Source organism: Necator americanus, chromosome IV (assembly GCF_031761385.1).
Source record: "Necator americanus strain Aroian chromosome IV, whole genome shotgun sequence".
Taxonomy (NCBI): Eukaryota; Metazoa; Nematoda; class Chromadorea; order Rhabditida; family Ancylostomatidae; genus Necator; species Necator americanus.
The window spans coordinates 14,935,349-14,959,230 of NC_087374.1; the positions used below are offsets into that span (position 1 = coordinate 14,935,349).

The following is a 23,882-nucleotide window of genomic DNA, read 5'->3' on the forward strand; positions in this document are numbered from 1 at the left end:
GATGAGTATATAAATTTTTTTGTCAGGGTAGACTGCTTTTCTTTCATACTTTAGAATTTCGTATTTCCATTTTGCCCCTATGAATTCGACCCTCAATCTGTTTGTATTTGTTTTCGCTTCTGCTGCTCCATCTCAAGACTCTTTCGAGTCTCTATGAAGCTATATCTATTAGCAAACATCTATATTATGGTGCGGGATGACTTTTTCAAAATTTTGGTGGTTGATTCTATCATCAAGAAGACTGTCGTTTTTTTTAAAGTGCCGTTGTTAGTTCGCCGAACTCACAATTATTACAGTAGTGGGGCTAGGCAGATATATAATTGACTTTTAAATCAAACTTTTAAATCATCAATCAACCCCTCCTTTTAAGAATTACTTGAGAGTCAGAGTGAGTTACAGGGAACAAAAGATTCAATAAGTCAGCCACCATGTATGGTAAACCCCATTTGTCCCCATGTCTTCATTGCATTTTCTAGGGAATATATGGATTCCGCTGGCAGGGTAGACAGATCTTCTGAATAGTGGCATTCTATCGGCCTCAAAACTAGCGAAAGATGACCGGGACAGTTCCCGAGGATCGTTTGTAGTTGGCCAAAGTGAATTGAAGTCTACTACAGTTGCATAACCGGTTGCGTTCTATGCCGCGAATGTGGCGATTGGTATCGAGGTGGGGCAATCACCAGCAGTCGTCGCTGGAGTAGCAGTGGTCCCGCCGCGATCTCAAGCGCTCGCTCCACTGCCGCTTCGAGCGCAGTCCACGCAGTTACACAACTGCACAAGTCCTCGAGTCGCTTTGACTCGACCATATCTCATCCAAGTTCGGAAAAATGCATAATTCTTAAGAATTCAAGCACTTAAGAAAAGGGGTTTTCAGAACTACCAACGATTTTTTAGCGTATGACGCTGCACCTAAAATTTCCTATAGGTTTTTTTTTTCCATTTTTTACAAGAATCTCAACAAAAAAAACTGCCTTCGACCTCAGAAATAGTCGTTTGTTATGCATCTTCATAATAATGACAATAATAGTATTTTTCAATTGAAAAGCAGCTAGTCACAACACATGTGAACAGTCGGTTTTTAGTAACAGAATATTTTGTTCGAGAACGTTCCTTTCTTGTCTAATGCAGTTGTTACTAGAAAAATATGTACTTTTGACCAACGCTATTTGAACTATTGAATTTGCTTCCTGAAAAGGTGCAAAACATGTCGTCATTGTACTTTAGGAATTCGGAAGTTGTATGGATATATGACCATAACCGTAATTAGCCGTTTCTCAACTATGGGTACATTTATTCAATTATCAAGCTGTGCTCTCTAGAATTTTGATACTATCTCGGTGCTACTGCCCAGTGCTGACATATAGAAGTTGTGTATATTCCAGATATTAATAAATGTATGCAAATGTGTTCTGGTTTTCTTATAACACGTTTACGTCGTCGCTGTGCCAGAAGATGCTGAGTATCCCAAAAGGTCATATAACGTTTACTTTCAGGATTTCGGCAGCTTGCACACACATCATTTTTCCTTCTTCTCGGAAAGTACACTCTATAGAGATAGTATGGATTCCCTTGATATTTAAAAACTCCAGGCAAACATTGTCAGTGTATTTGCAAAGAAAACTAGCACTTTGTAGCAAGAACTAAACTGTTGACACTAGATGATGAACCTGGTCAGCATTTTATTAGGAGAAGATTGATGACATCCCTTGAAACTCCCCCTGGTGATGCTAGCAGTTTCACCCGTTTCATGCAAGTGAAAGAGGCGATTCGAAATTTTACACGACGTCAAACTAAATCGGAAACCGCGGACGCTTCCGCCCTTATCGAGGAATGTCAGATTAGGTCGTCAGCATGCGTGATGCATTTTAACGCAGAACCGTTAAGACAGTTGACGTCAAACAGCAGAACCAACTATCTGGCGGTCAGAATTTCTCCACAGGTATTTGAAAAAAAGGCGCCCCTTTTCTCTTTAAACTGAGGAGAAACAATTGTGCAACTCTTAGACTATGAACACAGATAAGACAAGAAATTAAGAAATTAACCGTTCTCCCCTGACAGCACAGAATGATGCCGTGAAGAATGATTTTAATGACGGATTCAGTCCTGTTTTATTTTCGTTCTTGCTCCTTCCTCTCATTTTTTTTGTAAGTGGAGACGAAGTAAATTGAGCTAAGATAAGTGATGCTATATTGTAACCCCACACGAACAATAGATTTAAAAAAAAGAGAAAAAGAGCATTTCGGTGCAGACCGGCCATTCTCGAGGGTAACGATGCACACAATCGGCTTAAACGGATGGCAACATGGTGACGACGCGTCGGTGAAGGGATGTACTGAGTTTCCTCCGCAGTGTGCAGAGAATTCCATCTAAATCTCCAAACGTCTTTTTTTCTGTCTTTTTTCTTTTGTAAATTCTACCATTTTCGTAGTTTGTTTTCTTTTTTGAACCTCTCTAAGATCCTAGTTCGATGTGGTCTACTTTCTGCCCTCCTCAAATACGTTAGTATTCAGAAATTGAATTCCTGCACCACTTTCTGGGCAATCGTTCATTATTAGCTTGAAGACGGATTTTGAGAACTTACTATAAATCCCGATTACAAAAACCGCTAATTGTACACGAGTGCACAAAAGTGTAGGTCAGAAGGTAGATATTTATGTTTTCTTGTTGTGCCAACGAGGATAAGGTAAAACTTTATTATTGGCATGACGTTTCGACAAATTCTCTTTATCAAATGCCTGAAAATAGTTCGAGTTCTGTGATGCCATGCACGTCCGATCAAACTTCCCCTCTCTCTTTGCCAAACCTCCATATTGTTCTAAATACACCACGCAAGACCTTCAAAAGGAAAACAAACTAACCAGTCTCACCGACAGCAGGGCTGGTGAGCTACCGCGTACTTAAAGATTGTCACCAAGGCGAATGAGATCTACGCAATGTGCAGTATCCTTAAGTACTGGTGTCTGGATAACGTTAAGGAACTGCATGTGGGGCAATCTTATAGCTCACAGAGTGTTACGAACGGCAAGAAGTCATTGGTAATTGATAAGCACTCATTTTTGACACCCATGGCTGGATTCTTGACGGAAATCCGGAATGCCTCCAATGCCTTCCTAGCAGATATTTCTTCCTAGTGCGCTAACATCGTACATTTTATTTCAAACTCATTTCCATCATGCTCCTCATTTTTGTGGCGCCCTAACGGTGTTACCGAACTTCCACGCCTTTTACCAGCCAAATATTCCTTGATACGTAGGTTCAGCATCCTTCCAGTTCCTCCAATATGAATGGCAAGTTACACGTTAGACATTCTATTAGGTTGTTCGGATATAAACGAGACTTTCGACTCAAACCTTCAAACATCATAAACTTTTTTATAACAAGTCTTTATTCCAAACAATATTCTCCACAACTATCAACAACGCTTCGCCATCGATCATGAAGGTTGTGGATGTTGTCCTCAAAGAATTTGGTTGGCTATGAGTCGAAGTATGATGCGAACCAAGATCGGACTTCGTCGATATTATTGAACTTTTTCTCCGACAATCCGTGATGCATCGATCGAAATAGATGGTAGTCCGAAGGAGCCAAGTCCGGACTATACGGCGGATGCGGCAAAACTTTCCAGCCCAACTCTTCCTCTTCGATTTTTTTTTCGATTTACGGACAGCTTTATTTTCATCACTCAGCTTATAAGGAACCCATTTGCCGCACCGTTTGTGTTCCCGATTGTATGTAAATGCTCGTCAACTGTCGAATTCGAACATCCGAACTCTAGGGCAAGTTTTCTTGTAGTTTGTGTCGGATCAGACTCGATCGCCTTCTTCAGTAATTCGTCGTCTATCACTTGAGGACGACGTCGGTGTTCTTCGTCTTTTAAGCTCTCACTTCCATTTTCAAAGCGTTGAAACCATTTGTAGCATTGACTTCGCAAAATCACATCTTCACATCTTGTAGTTCGTGATTGGGTGTTAGATTTCGATTTCATGTAACCGTTTGAACTAGCTATGGCAAGTTTCAGTGATTTCTCCCGTTCTCTATCCGCTGTGCACATTGCTGTTTTGACCATATTTCGAATAATTGCCTTTTTCATGCCAATAGGATGAGCTGACGTTGCGTTTATCAGTATGATTCTCGAGCTTTCCTTGCGATACCATTCCACACTTGCAATGCCATTATGTAGTTTTATTTGAGCATTTAAATAAAGCATCTTTTTGTTGTTCTCGAGTGAGTTTTATGTACTGCGATCGCTCATTCCAATTTCTAAAGCATTCGTCCATTTCAGATTGCGTTGATGTTATAATGAAGCAATCATCGATATAACAGCAGTACATGTTTGGAAGACGTTCTATCTCTGGTTGTTCTATTCTGCTCATAAGGCAAACTGCAAGAACTGGAGCAAGCCTTTAGCCCATAGCAAGTCGTCTTGTTGCAAGGGCGGGTGTGGCGCAGTCGGTCAGAGGTCCGTTGTAGCCACACGGTCGAGGGTTCGAAACCGGCCTAGTGCAAACCAAGCCTTTCATCCCTCCGGAGTCGATAAATTGGTACTACACTTGTCTGGGAGGATAAAAACACTGACTTGATCACCGGCTGGCCCCCGTAAGTCATTGTATAGGCCGACACGCGTTCAAAAACCTCAACGATTACGAATTCCAGTAAAAAACGTTGGCGTTGGCGGATCCCGAGTGAATTGATACGCCAGTGATTTTATCCTGACTTTATCTTTATTTTCCTGACCATTTAAAAATGTTGCACTGGTGGCATTCGTTGATCAGTATCATTATGCGTTGTTTGCTTAGAGCAAAAGTTTCTGTACTACGGCAGTCTCTATCTAGCATTTCAGATAAAGTTTGTAACGCCTGTTCGTTCTGAACATTTGTGTACAAGAACGTCACGTCAAATGAGTCTGTGGCGTAATTTTGTTCGAATCTGGTATTTTTCGAACCTTCAAGGAATAGTGAACTGCTTGATAGAAGAGAGGACATTTTTGGTAGTAGTTGACCCACAATTCTATTTAGAAACCAAGAGATACGATCTCTTGGTTCTCCCATACAACTTATTGTTGGCCTTATTTTATAATTCTCCGCTGACATTGATCTTAGGTCGTTCCTTGAAAGCTCATGCGTTTCAATCAGGCTGTAAAAAACGGGACAGCTCGATGTTTATATTTTAAACCTGCTAAGAAACCTTTCGTCAATCCCAGCAACCTTACCGACGCTCATCCAAACATGGTTCAAACGTTTATATTGTGCAGTAAACAAACTACAAACTCCTCTGTCGCTCGCCGAGGTACGGTGTGTGCCATTGGATATTAGTTCTCGGACTTCGCGAAACCGTTGCCACTTATTCCTGGTCAAGTTTCTGTGCCGCTGACTTTGATGTTGGTTGAAGGCAGCTAACACTCCTGCTAATACAATTCTAAGCTTTACATCAGCTTCATTAACTGGTTCAAGTTCTTTATAAAAAGTACGATGGAACGGGACATGTTCAAGTAACTTTCTGCTTATAAACGTTTATTGTGGTGTGTTTACATCTTTGCCTTTAATCTTCCTAAGTTGGTCTCCAAGTTTTCGAAGGCCTCCTACAACTTTGTGAAAGAAAGCACTGTTGATATTCTGAGCTATCAAAAATAAGGGTTCTAGGCTTAAGAAATCCATAGCATTTTCGGAAACATGAGCATCACCAATTACTGTGACTCTAGCCGTTTGATCAATGTTTGTATTTTGATTAGAGCTTATTGGTATTCGGTGGTCTGTGGATGTATTGTTTTCACAAACAGGGCTGCGATGTATACTCAAAAGTCTATCATACTTTGCCCGCAGAGTAGATTTGGCGTTAGAAAGGGTGATGTCACAGAGCGCCCTCGATCCACCTTCAATCTTCTTCAAAATTCGGTCTGGTAGAAGACGACGACATGCCTGTTCTTTAGCATTCCATTTCAACAATGAAGTGTACAATAAACGCTGTTTCTCTCTAGTTACAACACTTAAAATACAACGATAGAGATGAACAATCTTAGGATAGTTTTGAGGGAGGCAGTGTGTCCCTTGGCAATACCGTTAGGGCGCTACAAAAATGAGAAGCATTACAGAAATGAGATTGAAGTAAAATGTACGATATTAACGCACGAGGAAGAAATATCCGCTAGGAGCGAAAATTTGTCCTATCTGATCTTTTTAAGTCTATACAATATATAAAAACTAAGATTAAGAAACGATTCTGAACAAGTTGTTCTAGGGTAGTTTTTACCAAAACAGCTCTGCCTTTTATTGTACATAGAAGATTCAAAAAGGTGACGCCCCCGAAGGCAAAAGTAATTGGATGTCGCTTAGTGCAACTGAAAGTAGAAGCTTAAGAAAAAAACTAACTATTAATCTCTTAATTTCAAAATAACTGTTAAAATCTGTTCGCTAACAATGCCAGAGGTTTCTTAGTGTGTTGGTTATAATAAGGAAAGTTGAAAATGTGGCACATAGTCAGCAGTAGACAGCACTGTAACGAATGATGATCTTTCTCGTTTTCACATCCTTATACACCATTAACCTTTAACCTGTGTGGTGCTCACCAGGAGCGACCAGCGTGACCCAACCAGAAAAGCCGCGACGCCACCGCGACACATGAAAAATCCGAATGAAGTGGGTTTGTTTGCTTGTGTTTCCATCCGTCCGGCGAAGTGGATATTTCGGAGCTTTTTTCTCCAGGAGTTCTTTGTTCTCGCAGTTGCTTTTGTTTTTTTTTTCACTTCTGCGATTTCCATAGCTTCTTATCGTGCTTCTTTAGCTGCACCTTGCGTTTTTCCTAAAGTTTGGGAAGCATTGTTGTTTTTTTTTCGCTTCTCGTGTTTTCCTCTTTTAATTTTCAGTATTTAGACTCACTCACTATCCAATTAATTATTTCCGTCTCATCTAATAGACTAGTTTTGTTGAGTAAGGAAATTGTGAGTAGCAGACCACTTACCCTCCTTACTTCTTACTTCTCGTGGACCAAAAAAGCTTAATTTTCACTCTAATGGCATTATTCCATTGTTCCAGCCACAAACGAGAAGCGTGAGGATGTCTGAATGTGGTGCTGACCAGCAATATCAGTTTCACGAATTTGTTCCATGTGGATCATCCACGCCGGCATCCGAGTTGTCCGGCACAACTGCAGCCTCTCGATCCTCACATCTATTGCCATACTGTCTCCCGTCTACAACGACAACCTCTCTTGATAGGGAAAACGCAGAGTTTACGGTAAAATCTCGCAGCTTATAAGGATTCAGTATTTGTTCTCGTGTTTTTATTTTCTCAATTCGGGAAGGTTTTTTTTTCAAGCACAAATAAGGAGTTAATTTTTTTTTAAAATTCACTTATTCTCTGATCAGGAAGACATATCCAAGCAGGGCTGCCGTTTTTCTCAAGTTCTCACTAATACGTTACATATCTATGTGTTTCCTTCTCCCTATGTTTCTCACGGACGAAGTAATTCTTTCCATTTGGAGGCCTTCTTTGTATTTTTGAGAATTTTTTCTCTTTTTGAAAAAAAAAATCACACAAGAATATCTAATCTCGAGGAAATTCTTGAGAAATTGTGTAAGTGGAATACACATGTTGACAGTGCATTGGGTTTTGTTTGACACTACAATAGTGCGTTTTTGAGATCATAAAATTTGTTTTTTTTTACTGTGATTGCCTGATGTTATTTGAAGGTTAAACAAGAACTCAAAGCAGAAGAGATCTCGTCGACTTCTCCAAGTGCAGACTTCACGGTACCCATCAATTCAGTTGCTTTTCTGCCGGCTTTTCATTTGTTTTGTCTATTTAATGAGTGGCTTCAGGACCATAAAACATCAGTTATGAAAACGGAAGAAGAACAAACAATATCCAGCCGTTCGACTGGTGTTCTTCTTCCGTTGTCTATAGACACGAAGGTATTTTTCACGAATCGTTGTTTTTGCAGCGTCAGTTTTCGCACTTCTTTGTTTCTTTCTTCTCGTGTTGGAGGATCTCGACATTTATTTCACCACCTTTTTTTATCGTAGTGTCAAACTATTTTTCTGCCTATATCGGGTGTCCTCAGAATTTTTGTTGTTTACTCAAGGTTTTGTTCATTATGTTTTTCAACAATTTCTCAAGTATTTTCTACTGCTGTGCTCGAATCTATCAGCTCAGTGATCCTTCCTTAAGCATATAACTTTTCATTTCGAGGCATCACCCCACGAATCTGGGGTGGTGCAGGTTTTTAAAGTGGATTATGCCTGTACGGGGTCGTAGATTATGGAGAAGAGGATGATTCCCTTCATTTCTTCTTAATTGCCGTAAAAAATGGCCAGAAAGATGCGGGTTCGAGCGTTCCGTGGCGCTATTTTCTACAACGAGTTCGATTGAAGCGCGCCAGCCTTGTGCACGCGCCGCATCTTCCTGGTCGTTTTTTTAGGCAATTAGGAAGAAATGGACGGAATCACCCTCCTCTTCACAATCTACGTATTGGTATAAACCCGCACCACCCCAGATTCGTGGGATGATGCCTTTAAATTTCGTTTCTGAGTCGAGTAACCCAATTCCCCCCCCCCCCCTTTGATTTCGTAGCTTGTTCATGTTGCAAATCGAAGAGCTCACTACAAATCATTCTCTATAAATACTGCTCTTGAACAGCATATCCAAGGCGCTTTATACTAGTTTGCCTTCATATGCTCTTTTTATTTTTGGTTTTCATTTTGCTTTGTTTCCGGTTTCTGAAAATGAACACTGTACGGGAAGCTTGAATGAGTGTGCTGTATGTGGACCTGAGAAGGCTATTTGGGTGCCAAAGTAAGTGATCTCACCTGTGCATGTAATTTTCCATTTATGGGGAACATTTTTGTCCAATTGATTCAGCACAAGTGAAACTGGTGAACCACTAATTGAGCCGACTTCCAAACATGGGCAGACGATAAAAATAGATCCAATTGATACTTTTTGGATACAATGTGATGGATGTGCAAAGTGGTTTCATGGAAGGTGATTTGATGTTTCGAACAGATACTTACGGGCTTATGTTTTAACACGCATTTCTGCTGCAGTTGTGTTGGAGTGGAGGAGTATGAAGACGTGTTGATTGACAAATTTCACTGCGTTGAATGCGCACTGACCAAAGGATCCACACAGAGTGGGTATCACAAAATGCTTTTTTTTTGCATTTTTATCCCAGTCATAGGTTGTTTTTCAGTTGTTAATGTAAATATATTTTCGTCGTTACTCAAGTAACTTTGGTTGATCACTGAAAGGAGTTTCATTCATATTACCTGTTTTAGTGAAGACTGTTCTACTGCGACATCGTTTCGCGTTCGATGATCTTTCGCAGGCAAATCTTCCGGTCGAGATTGGCACAGAGTCATGGATAAAAGAATTCGTGAAGATAGAAGCGAAGATTCCTCCTCCGTAAGTTTGATACCTTACTTAGAAAACATCTTTTTAATATTTCTCTCTTGCTATAGCCTTTCTCTGTTCCCAAGCATGCTTGAAGTTTTTGGAATGTTTGAAGGAACGAGCAGCATGTTATCATTTGCAAGAATGGCTTTGACTTTATGGATCAATTCGATCGGAGATCAGACTGGAAGAAGGTTCTTTCTGATTTTCTAATCCTTTCTACTGTTTACGACTAACTGTTCCCTTATGTAGCTTTGATTTGACTTCACGCATTGGTTTTATCAGACATTTTCGAAGAACAGGTGTAGCAACGCAATACAGTATCGACCATTTTCTTTAATTTTTCTTTGTAAAGCTACTCGAACAAATTTAGGTATATTTGATCGAACAACCACGAGGCTTAGAGCTCAGAGTCCCAGATAAGGAGGAAAACTTTTCACTTCGTTCCATTGTTGAGATCTTAGGTAGTTTTTTCTCGATTTTTTTATTTAATTTTCCTGTTTCCTGATCTTTGATTAGAATATATCCTTCTGTTCTATGATGAATTAGTTTTTTTTTTCATTTAGTTCATTGTCGATCTCTCTCTCTATATTTATATATATTTGTTTATATATAGTATCAGAACCGTTTTTTTTTTTTAAATTCTGTTATTGAAATCATGAACACTAGTATTTTTTGTCTAATACTATATTAGGTTGTTGCACTACCTCTGCCAAACAATGTTTTGATTGCTCATTTTCTGCATTTATTTTGATGATGTCGTTAACATTTGCATCAATTTCTTGTTTTTTTCTACTCGAAGCGTTGACGTCGGCTCCAGTTTGGTTGGGTTTACTCTAATTTTAATACACATGTTAGTGTTGTTGGTTTATCTAGATTAGCCCTCCCCTACCTTTTTTTTTCCAAATCCCCTCAGCTCTTGTATGGATTGGAAATGTTTGAATTAATCCAATTTTGTTCTTATTGTCATAATTTGTGACGAATTTCTTACCTATGGAAACACATCATTCAGGTCGATCTTACAAAGTCGATACAATCGACGTTTATCGTCAAGTGACTCAAAGTATGTGTATCGGAACTTTCTACGACAAAATGGTTGCCCCTCAGCGACTACGGCTCTACAACATTTTGAGTCTAGAGTTCAGTCAAAATGAGAGGTGAATTGATATGCAGGGAACGAACTTTTAACATATTGTTTTTGAACAATCCAGATCTATTTTCTAGCATGAGGAAAATGATTTCTCCACCGATACTGGTACCCGAGCTGAGTTTCGTGCACAAGTTGTGGCCGGACAAAAACGACCTTGTAAACTGGGATCCTGAACGTAAGTTTTGTTAATTACACCATTCAGTCGAGAAGATTTTGAAACTGCTATGCAAATTGCGGTTCATACTTCGCCTATTTTGAGATGTTAGTTGAACCTTTTTTACTTCTACATTTTCAGTCGATTACTTGCCATCGTCGATGAAGGGTGAGTAACTTCATCTTTGTTTTCTTTCAAAAGTTGTCACCAAAACGTCTGACTGAAAGGTGGAAATTGTTTGGAGTTAAAATGACTGGCGGATGAAATCTAACCATTTTTTAGATAGGGCTATTTTGGATAAGTTTGAAGAAAATCAGATGTTAGAAAAGGATGATGGATGAGCTGGGGATGGCGCTAGTAAACTTGGCTTAGCTACTAAGCTTGGATTTTCTTGCTCTCTGTCCTAATTTACAAATTTTAGTGCAACAGGTTGTCGAAGTGCTAGAAGAACACCGTAGAAACAAACCCGAAGTTGCGTTGTTCTGTTTGTGTGGTATGGCTGGATCGTATACAGACTTTCACATAGATTTTGGAGGATCAAGTGTATGGTACCATATTTATGAAGTCAGTACTTTTTTTACACAATGGGAAGTTCTGTAAGAATGTAAGTAGAAATATATGGAGCTTATGAGTATTCAATTCAGGGGCAGAAAATCTTCTACATTGTTGAGCCAACCGATGAGTTTTTGGATCTTTTTGAGGAACATCAGCGATCTGAAACTAAAACCGAGACATTCTTTGGTGATTTGTTGCCTCAGGGAGCGTTACGTCGGGTTAGTGCTCTGTACATCACAATTGTTATGGAGTCGAATTCAAATGTCTAGGCATCCCACTGCACATTTTGTTCAAATTCAACTCATTTTACTTTGTTCCAATAGTTTTTAGCTAACTTCTGATAGAAATGTTATTTATTTGATCTGTTTAATCAGTGTTCCACTCAGATAAACCAAGGTCTTTAGAATATATCCTCCAGGTAGTTATCGATGAGGGCCAAACGCTGATGATCCCTTCTGGATGGATACACGCAGTATACACGCCACTCGATTCTTTGGTTTTTGGAGGGAATTTTCTTCACGCTTTGAATGTGCCCATGCAACTAAAGTGAACATATGACTTTTTCTCGTCAGTCTTGTAATATGAGTTCCAACACTTCGTTTTAGGATATATGAAATGGAACAGCGCTTGAAAAAGGAGGTAGGAACAGAGGACAAATATCTTTTCCCTCATTTTGAGCTAGTCAATTGGTACGCTGCAAGGTCGCTGGTGCTGGAACATCTGAGGGGTGAGTTACAATTAAATTTATTCAAAAATTTCGTTATATTAAGACTAATCAGCATGGAAATTATTGTTAAGAAGCCAACGACGAAGGTAGTCGCGTCGAGCAGTACATGTTCGACGCTGCATTAGCGCTACTGCCACGATTGAAGGAGTGGATGCGTCGTGACAAAGTAAGAATCTTTAAAATGTCCTCTTTCATTATGTCAAACACTTTTCACAGGAGGACAAGGCTAATGTTACTCATTCCTCATTCAGCGATGTTTTAGTAAAACTGCAGAGGGAAATTAACAAACAACAGGTTGGTTGTCATTAAAATTTATTCAAAGAAGCGCTGAAGTTGAACATCATTGGTGTTGCTCAGTGCTTGTATTGTTGCCTCATAAGTGATAGTTTATTGCTTTAACGATGGGTTGCAGCGTCTTCGTCGTTCCCTATCGCCTGCACGTAGATCGCCGAAGAAAAGCGCGAAGAAACGGAAATCGGAGGAGCATGAACTTTTTGTTGAAGGTCGGAACTTCACTGAATTGATTTTAAACTCACATCTTCTTCGTAATCTGCTCGTCTTTCTTTTCCCTTCCTTGCCCCAAAAGACAAACTTTTCTGCTGCTACTCTACACTCATTTTGAGAAGCCCTCATTTCGCTATTTGAGCGTGTACTAGTTCCTTAACTTCTATATTATTTTTACTAGCTCTGTTCTCTTTTCTTCTAGAATCCCTTCCTGACTATTTTTTAAAGATATTATCAAATAATAACGTAAAATCTTAACATCTTTGTGAGAGTGTGTGGATTTTTTAAGGTTGTTTTTGGCTCACGTGTTTGACTTCAGCTGGAACAAACACCTCATCTGTCAGTGAATCAGCGTCTTCTTCACACAGGAGGTCAGATCTTGAGACATGCACTGTTCAGAGCGAAACTCATGTGACCCAACCTACGTCATCGACAGGGTAAAACAGTTTTCATGTCCAAAAAGTGGAACGTTTCTGTAATAGCGAACATATTTTCCTACTCCAGTGCGGAGTCTTGCGGCGACCCTCAGAACGAAATTCCAGTTGACTTTCGACTAAAACTGACCAAAAGAGGAAAGAATGTACGTGCAAATATCTGTTTTAGATTTTTTGTGTTTGGTGGTTGCCAAAGGGTTGTTTAGTATGCTTCGTCGGTTGTGGAAAAGCCTGATCCTATGCTCGAGGAAGTAAATATGACTCAAATGTTTGCTCGACGTAGTCACAGTGGACGTCAACCTCGGCCATCTGCTTGGTTGGCTGAGGCTGTAGGATTAGATGAGTTGGAAAAGACAGCGAAACAATTGGAAGGTTGGAAAAATTTTCAGCATGCTAATTTATTTTTTTTTTGCTCTTTAGATATCTTTTATATTCGCGCTTTACATGATATTTTACTAATAAGACTCACGAAAAATTGCACCATTTCTATAACCGATGTTATATTTTGGTATCGAAGGACAATAAGACAGATGTGTACATTTGATACCGATGGTTTTCTTAATTTTGATGATTAATCCACACTGGTGGAACTATAAGGGCGGGGAAAATTGCAGTCATTTCATGCTGCGACAACGTTGGAGGTTGATTCTTGCTGAATATAATTTTAATTTTTCCTTTTCCCGGCCATTTAGTACCCATTTAGTGTTGGTCTCTGATGTCAGTTTTGAATCCTTTTTTTTAATGGGATGTATTTGAACCAAATACAAGCTGTTTTACATTCGCTTCATGTTGTTTTTTGCGCTGCACTTCCACGCACAGTCGTGGAAATTGCTTTCGACGACGTACAACTTCACGTTTATATGATGTTTTCCTTTTAGAACAAGGAGAACAACTACCTGAACGAGAAATCGTCACGTACGATGTTGAAATGGAATTGGCTTGCGAAGAAGAAGAAAGAGATTTGCTGCGTGAGGAACGGGCAAAGAAAAAAGGCAAAGTTGTGGTTGGTTCAGGTATTAGTCCTTTCTTATTACCGACTCTTCTTTTTGCTTATAGCATGCTCCATTCCAAGTTTTCTTGTATATCCTTCAGATAGTAGTTTTTGTAGGAGACCCACTGCGAGGGATAGCCAAAAAGAAACCAAGTACTGTAAAACAGAGGCTCGCGGCCAAGTTGAAATTGAAATGAACCTCATCAGTTGCTCATTGGTTACAGATTTCACCGATAAAGTCCGGGTCAAGGTTGATACTCCCATAGGCTAACTTCTCATCTTTCATCACTGTTGCCATAATTTACCTCCTCTTCTTGTTTGATTTTTTTTTAATTTTTGTAAGGGAATTATCAGTTTTTTAAATTATTATTATCATTGTCTTCGTTAGTTATGCACTAGATGAGCTCGAACATGTAATGTTCTTAAAGAAGCACTTGTAAATGTTATTAATAACATACTGTTAATAAAACTTTCTAGGTTAGTAAATTCACTGGGACAGGGGCTTCCGGAGCCCTCCGTGTTCGTTTCCTGTTGCAAATGAAACGGTGAAAAAAGCAAAGTATGTGAAAGCTCGGATTTTGTGCAAGATTGTTGCAGGTGTGGCAAGTTTGAAGTTGCGGCAGTTTGTGTAGCAATCTTCTTCGGTTTTACTTTACCGATCCTAATTTTACTTCCCGAACCTGATTTAAAATCCTAAATTCTATGCAACAATCTAAGATGCGTTTGGGTACTAAAAACAGCTGACTGATGTGTTCATTCCACTTAAAATATCCCTGTTGAAGAGGAAGGAGGTAGTACTCGTCGAAATGTTTGCTACGACATGCCATTTATGAAGGAACAAAGAATGGGAGCCCATGCTACGTTATTGTGGGGATTTCTTATTCCGCAAGATGTGTCAGTATATATCTGACTGTGTTTCCAGAGTTGGTAAGTTGGTTGGGATGTTCGTGCGTCGTGATCTATATCGGATCTATACTTTGAGCGAGTGCACTTTCTCTTTGAAAGTACTTCGACTGGTCTCTTTATGAGAGATCCATAAACTGCAGCCCAATTCTGCATTCTCGACGAAATGATTGATTCAGGATGGGCGATTATACTCACCAGACGATGTGGAAACTTCGCACTTCATATGCTTCCTAAACAATTAGCACTTACAGTCATCTTGTTTTATCGGCCAAACGCATTAATACAGTCGTGTCTGAACGATCTCAAGCTCGGTGCAGTTGCGCAAGAGGTTACTCTGGAAACGGCGCGTTAGAATCGAAGTGAGCTTCAGTCGGACTGCAGGGACTAGTGGTGCTAGTGAGGTTCTCCCCTCGACGCTAACTGTTACGCTCCACCTGCTTCAGAACATATTGATCCGACAATACCTCGGACTCCGAACGGCAGGCCGATAATCGATAATCCATCAATAGCACTGAACGGTTATTGTAATCATAGGACACAATTTGTAAGAGTTCATCGGCGCTTTGTCAACAAAGTTTGATGAAAGATGACTGGCAATATCTTTCTTCTTTATTGTAGATTTATTATCAGCACATTGTCTATCGGTACTAGTACACTATGCAAAATTCTAAATTACGACTTAGACAATAAATGTTCTGTAAGATGAAGGCGTAATGGCAAGTGAATCGCTAAAGCGAGATAGCAGGACGAACAGGAGCAACAGAGAAGACACAATGATGTCATCGAAAAATTCTGAGATCAAGCATGATTTCCGAAAGGCCAAGAAATAATGTGCAAGGGAAAAGTGGAACGAAAGTGGAGATTTTTATGAGAGATTGGAAAAACCACCTCTGCTTTGGTTTTCTTTGCAGCAGCAATGGCAATTACTTTTCCAATATCATTAAATGTGACCTGTAGGTCGTTCGTTGTCCAAACTAGACAACTGGTCCGTCTTAAAAGCGAAGCAGCTGGGTAGGCCATAATGAACTCGAGAATAAATTTCTTGTAATGGAGATCAGTTGCCCTCAAATGAGAAACCTGAAGAGAAGTACCGTCAGTTTCGGACGTGTTGTGTGTGCATGAAGTATAATATTCTCAAAACGATATGAAGCGCGCTGCAATTGCGTACGCGGCTTCTCTCGAGGAGGTGGAGCGTAGTGGAAGCATTTCTAGCACCAGAAGTCGCTACAGTTTGTGATGTCCCACTCCGGTTCCAACTGCTGCCTCCACCGCACAATTCGAGTGCGTACGCAAATGCAACGTGGTTCATGTCGCTTTGACCCGCTTTGGTCCGCCTCCCTGGTCGATGTGTGCGATTTATCCACAATAGGATGGCGCCGACGAACTGCCCGGAGCTGTTTTCTTTCTTTCTGGTGGTTTCTATCTCGTTTATTTGGTATATTAGTGTAAAAATAGGATCACAAAGTCTCAAAGAAGTCTTCATTGTTAGCTTTATCGTTTGCCCCTTTGCTCTTAGACCTCCACGATCTTAGTTCCTGGATATTTTACTTCAGATACATTCTTTAATGTAGTTGTGAAATTTGCATATTCAATAGTTATGATTCTAAGAGAGTCCTTTTTCGTTAGTTCAATAGTTTCTTTTGCCATCGCAGCATTATCGCAAAGAATTTGCTTCGTAGGAATTGAGTTTCTGCTTTTTTGATACTTAATGAATAGCATTATTGTGGCCGGATATTTGGATTTCGTTAGGATTACAGTTTTTAGAAAAGCTAAGCATGGATAGTTACACAGAAAAGAGAAAGGAACGTAATCATCAGGAATCAAAATTTAAAGGCGCTATAGCAAAAAAAAAACAGTGAACCAACGAACAAGGACTTTAATAGGACTACGCAACCCTAGTAATGTCCAAGCACAGAAAAAAGATGAAAGGCTACCAAGAAGCGGGGAAAAAAAGCTTCGAGGAGTTTGGTGGCACTATCTTTCATTTGATTACTGTTACATCTACCAGCGGGGCAAACTGGTGCTTGCCGCGATCGAGGTGGTAACGCATCGCGCACACTCAGCACGACGTCTACTGTGCAATGGGGAGAAGTGGAATACAACTGCTTTGAGGGCATTTGGGGAGATTTATTGTCAGCACCGAATTCGTTCGAGCGGGAGAACGTGATGCGAATCCAATGGAGTGGGGAGAAAAAGGAGTTGACATGATAAGCAGGAAAAGAGATTGCGTTGCGGCAGACGCGGCGAGCAAACACAGTTCGGCGTCGACATGAATTAATTTGAACAATAGCTATACCTACTGAGAAATACTTCTCTGCAGTGAAGACTGCGTCTAAAAATATCTACTACCTCACTTCCCAACATTAGAGCGATTAGAACATCAAGCTGTATACACCTCAGGAAATTGCACTATCGCTGTAATTAAGGACCAAGTTCCGTCTTCGTGAAACAGACGACTATCCCACGTCCCCGAAGATGCCTGCAAACGTGCGTTTCAACTGCCCCATGGTGTCGTCGGCAAACGAGGTTTGTGACGTCACCGAAGGCTGCTCCTTCAGCTCTTTCCGTTCAATAACTTCTACCGGCTTTTTCTCTATATTCGGTGCATGCTGCATATTTTGCGACGGTATGCGGGCTTCCCGGTGTCGTGCCACATGTTCCATGGATGGACGTGACGGCAGTCGCGGAGGAGGTGCGAGCAATGCGCGTAACAAAGCGGCGGCGTTCCGACGATCGTCTTCTTGTGACTCACCGAACAGAGCTGAAACTGGTCACAACTTAGGTTCATGAGTTTTTAGTGTTACCAAGCTCACCAATGACGTCGTTGATGTCGTGAACGTACTCACGACCTTCTTTGGAGACGAGTATGTCTATGGAGCAGATCGACATCCGACCAACATGCTCGCAGATTGCATGCAGATACTGCTTATGCCTAGGAATACGAAGACTCATTGAAGCCTGTTGGGAATGTTGAATGTGTGCGCAATTGCTTAATCACAGCGCTTAACGTCTCAGGATCAAGAATTGAAAAAATTATAAAAAAATGAAAAAATTGGTCAGAAATAAAGAAGGATAGCTAAATTTCTCATTACTGAAGTGAATTCATCCAATATTTACCTATCAGTGGTATGGATCTGCTCTAGAACTGACGATCCCACATTACTCTTCCAGTTCTTCGAAATTCCTCGTCTCAAGAAAGTCTTTATATCGTTGCCTATTTTTTGGACATGTAAGTCGTATTTGAGTTCAACGTATGGTTCGACTTCTACCTGAAAAAATCAGCGCAGATTACAAGTGAGAAAAATGAATCATTCAAGAATAACCGAGAATTGATTCCTATCACGATTCCCCTTTTTTTCGGTGCTTTCGGGAAAAAGAATGTAGTGATATATTTTGGAACAAAGGGCAGTAATAGGAAATTTATTACAATGAAATGAAAAGAGAACGGAATATTAACTTATATTGCAAGCAGTGCATACTTGAATCTCTGTTGCTTAAAGTGAACATGCCGCACCTCCGTGTCACCTTTTCCCATAATTAGAAGCATTCCTTCGACGTCGCACAACTCTTCATTGCTGTTCACCTTGATTTTTCCAATGCCTTGGTAACCTTCATTCACGGATATTACAACGGGAAATGTGGTAGGTTGATGCTGAATAAGAAATACGTAAAAATGGTCGATAAACCAGCAAGTTTTAGAACGTTAAAAATCCTTACGAATTTGTGGAAGTGTGGGTAGTGAATCGTAGGAAGTATAGGGATACGACTACTGTCTGCTAAGACCAACTTTCGCAGTTGTTTTTTCTGGAAGAAATTGATCGACAAAAGGTTTCGTTTGCTGTTGGGATCTCTCTCTCTTTAGTAATTCAATTGAGGGCACACAAATTTACGTGTGCGAATTTCTTTTCCGACGTATAGGATTTCATTAGGTGATGGTAAAGCCCATTATCATTAGGTGACCCTTGAAGCTCTTGAATTAGTGTTATGTATTATATATTTCGAACTCAGGTAAAAGAAAAATGAATGCAAACTTGTCGAAAATCTCAAGACTCGATGGAACAGAACTACAACTCTTCCAAAAAACAAATTAGAACTTAAAATTTCAACGATCTGAAAGGCACTGCTGAAAGCCACTATTATTAGTATTGGAGATTACGTCCAAAAGTGAGCTGAAAGGTAACACTAGCATTAAAAGCAATAATCAGTAAAATGATTGATCCTAACCAAGTTGTTTTTGTCCATAAACGCTATCATCGAAGTATGACTGTTAACAAAAAGGATCCCCGCGGCGATCATTGCTCGTAGTATTGTCTTGGATTGTGGGCTTCTCGTAGCAGAAGGTCCTACGAAAGCTGCCTGAGGGCAGAAGGTTCTGGAATGAAATTGAAAACTCGAAAGGAACGAAGATAAGTAGAATAAGCAAAAGGAACGAAGTAAAAATAGAACGGGCGCTCGCCTCGGATCCCGTCCATTTTGACAAATTTCTATCGTTAGGCTATGCTCTGTGCAAAGTACGTCGAGCTCAGGGAAGTCAGCCTGGAAAATGACCTCAATATGAAATCTTCACTTTTCAAATGATCGTTTCACCTGCTCGACTCTTATGGGGAATTCGGCTGGATTCCGGAAATACTTGCTCCTGAACGGAAATCCTTTTTGTGCATGTCAGGAAAATCTGCTCTACCGGAAAATCATACCAGTCTACAGCATGGCTGTCGATGACGAGCAACACCTTCGCATCTGGCGGCATTACCGGCGGGGCTCTACTGCGGTCATACTGTAAAGAGCGTTCGAGGGCAGCAGCCAGCGATTCTGATGACCTGGCTGGGGACGTTGGGGCACTGAAGTAGAAGAATACAGTGAGAAAGGTAGAAACGGAAGCAGCAGATTAGAAAGGTGTTGAAAGGGCGGCGATATTCCAAATTCACTGCTTGGGTAGGGGTTTGAGAGGCTAAATTTTGTCTTCAAAAGTTAATGTCGTGTATAAGTAAGTGCATAGTCTTTGCAGCACGTTTAATTCAGATCAGGTAAAAAAAAGCGAAATCAGAGTTGGTCTAACGACGAGGTCCTGGGTTCAAGCTGTGTCAAAAGGCACTTATGAAGTAATGTACTGATTGTTAATCAGTTGTATATTATGAAATAATTGATTGAAACTATCAATGAGCTGTATAAGAAAAATTTGTTAAAACCAGCTGTTGTGATTAAAATTGTCCTTTTTACAGCTTTTGGCGTAGAACTGTTAAAAGTCAGAGACTAGCAAGCCATTAGCAACGCAGGTGACAGAACCGGTGAGAGTAACGAGGGCTCTACAGTCTTTTTATTATAACGTTTAAGAAAAGAAAAAAATTGGAACTTATAAATTAGATAGTTACTATTGTTATCATAGTGAAATAGCAATACAAGTAGTGGTAAATGCATAAATTAATCAATACTAAGTAGTGGTTAAAATCAAGTATGTATGAATTAAAAGTGGTTTTCAGATGCTTTGCTCTTTCTTTTATGCCAATCAATGACCATTTTTTACACGCTCAAACACTCCGTCAACGTGGACGTGTGTTTGTGAAGTTGTTTGTTTGAGAACATGGCGCAGTTAGTAACAGAAAATGGGTAGTGATTATCTCGTTGTTGCCGCATACAGTTTGCCTATCATCAGTATGTGCACGTGCCGCAGTCGCAGCTTAGTGTAGGGTTGATTAAAGCACTCAGAAATACCATGGAAATGATGGTGTTGCCATCTATCCACGAACAGGTAGGGAGAGCGCCGGTGAGTGTGAGTGCGCTCTAGCTCTCTTCCCGCTACTACCCAGAAAAACGACGTAGGCAGCGGCTTTGACTGCACTGGATCGCCCTACGAAGCAACCAACGACCTGCAAAGTCGGCGACAGCAGGGACACGCACCGCGTCTGCGAGAAATTGCCAGTCTGCGTCAGTGGACAGTCAGTGGGTTGCTCGGGGAACGGTAAAGAGGGTCCCGGCGGATTCTTCGCGAATGCCTCCGAGACATAACGTGCCCAGTGGATATGCCGGCGGATACGCGAGCATACCTCGAAGAGGTCACGCTCCAGTAGTTCATGAAGACGCAGACAACCGTCTTAGATGTTTTTCTAGCCACAGAGACGCAGAAAACGGTGGAGTTACAAGAAAATATGCAAAGAAGAGTGGTATGAGCTGTCGAAATCGAAACCAAATAAGTGAAAGAATAATAGTGCTAGATAGAAGTACATGGGATTTTGAATGGTGTTCTAATAAAGAAAGGAAGTGAGTTTGTCTTCATATCACCTTCAGAAAGTCTAGAAATCTTACGAAATTTGAACTCTTTTTCTTCCTGTAAGTTCCAAGAAGTCAGAGATACAGAAGGTTCCTCTGCCCAGAAATAAATTAAGCTACAAAAAAGCTTGCGAGTTACAGGATAACGAAAGAAAAACGAAAATTTTTATGCGCGTAATTTGAAGCTACTATTAGGTACATCCTTATCTCATTTTTTTACGTGAGGATTTCTCTTGCTTCTGGTACGATTACTAAATTGAGATCACTTCACGTCACAAAATTGCAGTGAATGTGTATGATTCTCCAAAACAATTTAGTGGATAGTGAATTATATCCTAGCCGGTGATGCAGCGTATGATTAGCGGTAGGTAAGCAGAGTCACCTATTTAGGTGCTAACGAAAGTGAATCTCTTTAGGACACGCACCATCGCTAAATACTCTGACGAGGCATGACCGGAGCATGCTCGAAATTCCGCCGGGACCCTCTTTACACGCACCCGGGTTGCTCACGTCGCCTCTTCCGCTCGCTTTCGGCCGTGAGTCGTTCTAATATAAGTTTTCTATTTAATTTGAGCAAAATGAGAAAAATGTTAAAGATGGGGTATGCACTGAATAGACAACCAAAAATGATACTTAATCCATTGAACTCTAATACACCGGAGCTCCTTCATGGATTTGAAAGGTTAATTTTCGTGGAGCACAATGTTAATGCAATAATCTGAAAGTTTTGTTCTTAGATCGCAAGCAACTTTGTCGCTATGATTGTGAAAGCGAAAGCAGTGGCAATAATTCAAAGATTCTTTGGGAAAAATAACTGAAAGGCCTTCAAAACATTAGTACAATAGTTTTTGAGTGTACGCTGTAGGTTATAGGTTTTGTGGAAGTCAATACAACGTCAAACGTTCAAAATATGCTACTGCGTCTGTTCTGGTGACCGCTTCACATACAACGTTTCAAGGAGGAACGTATAGTCTATGTCAGACATGCTTTCCCAATCAGAGAAAACAGAATTTCCTCCGAGGCTCGTCAGCGGCCAATTTTTTCATGCCCGAACGGAAAGATGATGTCACGCGGATAGCCCATATATCTCTGGATTGAGGTAGGCCCTTTTTGGAAAATAGAGAAAGTCAGGTTTTAAGACATCTCACGATTATTGACTTATTCAATGGAGAGTAGATAAGCGATAAAGGATAAAGTGCACTGCGTTGATCAATCTTAATGGAGACCAATAAAATGACTTGCGGCGGCTAGCCGATGTGCCAAGTCGGTGTTTGCATTCCCTCAGGCAAGTATAGCAGCAATTCAGAGACTCCGGAGGGTTGGTCTGCGTTACGGTGGATTCGAACCTCCGATCGATTGTAGCCACAGCAGAACCTCTTACTGACTGTGCTACACCGCCTCGGAGAATAGATAGGTAGTCAAAATTGGCACAAAAATCAATTCTAAACTAGCGAAATCTCGATCATTCAAGGTCGAATGTCTCTAGGAATAAAACCAAACCGGAGAAAACCTTTTTAGATTCGAGTAATCTGGAATTTCTCCGAGATAATATCCTGAAATCACCTGATAGTACTGGACACCCTGCTGGCGATAGATTGAAATGAGAAAGCGTTTGCCGGTGCAGCATTCGACGGATCTTCTAACGATGTCTCCCCGTCCTCCTCGTGAAATGAGAACTTCCTTTTGAAAAAGTTCATTCTAGAAAAGAAAATGACTGTAGAAAATGTGATACTTCCGAGATTATAAAGTGGGATCTCCTGGAAAGAGTTTTAAAAATTGCGCTGTTGAAAGCTGCGATGTTCGATTAGTTTTGGTGCACAAAAAGCACCTGTCGACAACCGAAAGAGAGAGAGAGCTGACAGCACCGGCAGCCTGGCTCTATTGAGAAGTTAGGTGTGAAAAAAAAGAATTAATTAACTCTCCTGTATGCACTGCTGGATTTATGAAAACGTGAATGGAAGGTGAAGGAAGAAAAAAAAGTGAGATATGGAAATGAAGGGGAATAGAAGAGATGTTCCGTGAAACGAAACAGCGCGAAATGCTTAGTTCTCAGTCTTCCTCGTTAAGGTTTCAGGAAAGGGCATGTTTCATTCACCCATTTGACATTTGATTACTGCTTCGTAATTTAGTCAGCACTTCAACTTATACCACTACAGAAGAGAACGAAATTCTTTTGTTCTTATGAAGTGAATACCTTGGGGGTTGCTTATACAGGAATAAGAAAAAGAAAAACGAAGGAAGAGATGAGCAGCTCGTCTGCTTCTCTTGGCATTTTCAGCTCACGTCGCTCTATAACATAAGTTCTGAAGAATTAGAAGGTAGAAGTCCCGGCAGAAGGGGACGATTTTCTATGTACGAACTCCAAGGTGACATGTTTTTCTGGATACAATATATTAGAATTGTTGAGATTAATGAGCGTGACTTTCAGAGCGGAGCAGTGTATCAATTCAAGTCAATATTTAGTCAATATCAACTAAATATCTTCATCCTCTCAGAGAGATTCAGGTAGATAAATGCAGTCGCAAGTTGGCGTTAGCCTTTAGTGAGTTAGCGTGAATCTCTCTGAGAGTTAGCGACCCAATTCCATGAAATGCTTGACTGACCGTGCACGAATCTTCGTCGGGTAGTTTCACCACTGACTCATTTCACGGTCTATTTTTTGAGTATACTAGTAAAAGGAACTACATATTGGAGGCTTGAGAAGTAGTTTTCAATAATGGCAAAGGAAATTTGGAAGATCATTCACCAATCCGGGAATCAAAAGCACGAAAAGCAAATTGAGCAAATTCACCGAAGTAACTCTGCATGAGTTCG

The 23,882-nt window shown here is 40.5% G+C and overlaps 4 protein-coding genes across 9 annotated transcripts; 2 read left to right on the forward strand and 2 right to left on the reverse strand.

Annotated features, from left to right (window-relative positions):
* Window positions 1-3,682: 3,682 nt before the first annotated feature.
* Window positions 3,683-4,207, reverse strand: RB195_001316 (uncharacterized protein; the record flags this gene model as incomplete). 2 transcript variants are annotated; one of them, XM_064198041.1, is made up of 1 exon in its annotated part: window positions 3,683-4,207. In XM_064198041.1, one exon carries the CDS (start codon window positions 4,205-4,207, stop codon window positions 3,683-3,685), a length of 525 nt encoding a protein of 174 aa, XP_064053922.1. The 2 variants fall into 2 exon arrangements, with proteins under 2 accessions (XP_064053922.1, XP_064053923.1); XM_064198042.1 differs by having other exon boundaries at window positions 3,683-4,066.
* Window positions 4,208-7,049: 2,842 nt separating this feature from the next.
* Window positions 7,050-14,095, forward strand: RB195_001317 (uncharacterized protein; the record flags this gene model as incomplete). 3 transcript variants are annotated; one of them, XM_064198043.1, is made up of 24 exons in its annotated part: window positions 7,050-7,229; window positions 7,685-7,744; window positions 7,814-7,906; window positions 8,641-8,786; window positions 8,853-8,975; window positions 9,038-9,123; window positions 9,269-9,395; window positions 9,499-9,577; window positions 9,757-9,847; window positions 10,396-10,540; window positions 10,608-10,708; window positions 10,829-10,855; window positions 11,109-11,251; window positions 11,332-11,460; window positions 11,661-11,788; window positions 11,848-11,969; window positions 12,041-12,135; window positions 12,186-12,263; window positions 12,382-12,472; window positions 12,793-12,910; window positions 12,978-13,053; window positions 13,114-13,279; window positions 13,786-13,920; window positions 14,016-14,095. In XM_064198043.1, 24 exons carry the CDS (start codon window positions 7,050-7,052, stop codon window positions 14,093-14,095), a joined length of 2,619 nt encoding a protein of 872 aa, XP_064053924.1. The 3 variants fall into 3 exon arrangements, with proteins under 3 accessions (XP_064053924.1, XP_064053926.1, XP_064053925.1); XM_064198044.1 differs by having other exon boundaries at window positions 13,786-13,910; window positions 14,016-14,036; XM_064198045.1 differs by lacking the exon at window positions 10,829-10,855.
* Window positions 14,096-14,314: 219 nt separating this feature from the next.
* RB195_001318 (uncharacterized protein) lies at window positions 14,315-15,156 on the forward strand (the record flags this gene model as incomplete). Its single annotated transcript, XM_064198046.1, has 3 exons — window positions 14,315-14,334; window positions 14,398-14,495; window positions 14,981-15,156. The coding sequence occupies 3 exons, from the start codon at window positions 14,315-14,317 to the stop codon at window positions 15,154-15,156; spliced, it is 294 nt and encodes a 97-aa protein (XP_064053927.1).
* Window positions 15,157-17,260: 2,104 nt separating this feature from the next.
* On the reverse strand, window positions 17,261-22,765 carry RB195_001319 (uncharacterized protein; the record flags this gene model as incomplete). Of its 3 annotated transcripts, XM_064198049.1 has the most annotated exons (10): window positions 17,261-17,565; window positions 17,618-17,736; window positions 17,922-18,073; window positions 18,319-18,456; window positions 18,522-18,608; window positions 19,029-19,176; window positions 19,261-19,340; window positions 19,392-19,440; window positions 19,499-19,642; window positions 22,632-22,765. In XM_064198049.1, the coding sequence occupies 10 exons, from the start codon at window positions 22,763-22,765 to the stop codon at window positions 17,261-17,263; spliced, it is 1,356 nt and encodes a 451-aa protein (XP_064053928.1). The 3 variants fall into 3 exon arrangements, with proteins under 3 accessions (XP_064053928.1, XP_064053929.1, XP_064053930.1); XM_064198047.1 differs by lacking the exons at window positions 19,261-19,340; window positions 19,392-19,440; window positions 19,499-19,642; window positions 22,632-22,765 and having other exon boundaries at window positions 19,029-19,100; XM_064198048.1 differs by lacking the exons at window positions 17,261-17,565; window positions 17,618-17,736; window positions 17,922-18,073; ... (2 more) ...; window positions 19,029-19,176; window positions 19,261-19,340 and having other exon boundaries at window positions 19,368-19,440.
* Between the last annotated feature and the right edge of the window lie 1,117 nt (window positions 22,766-23,882).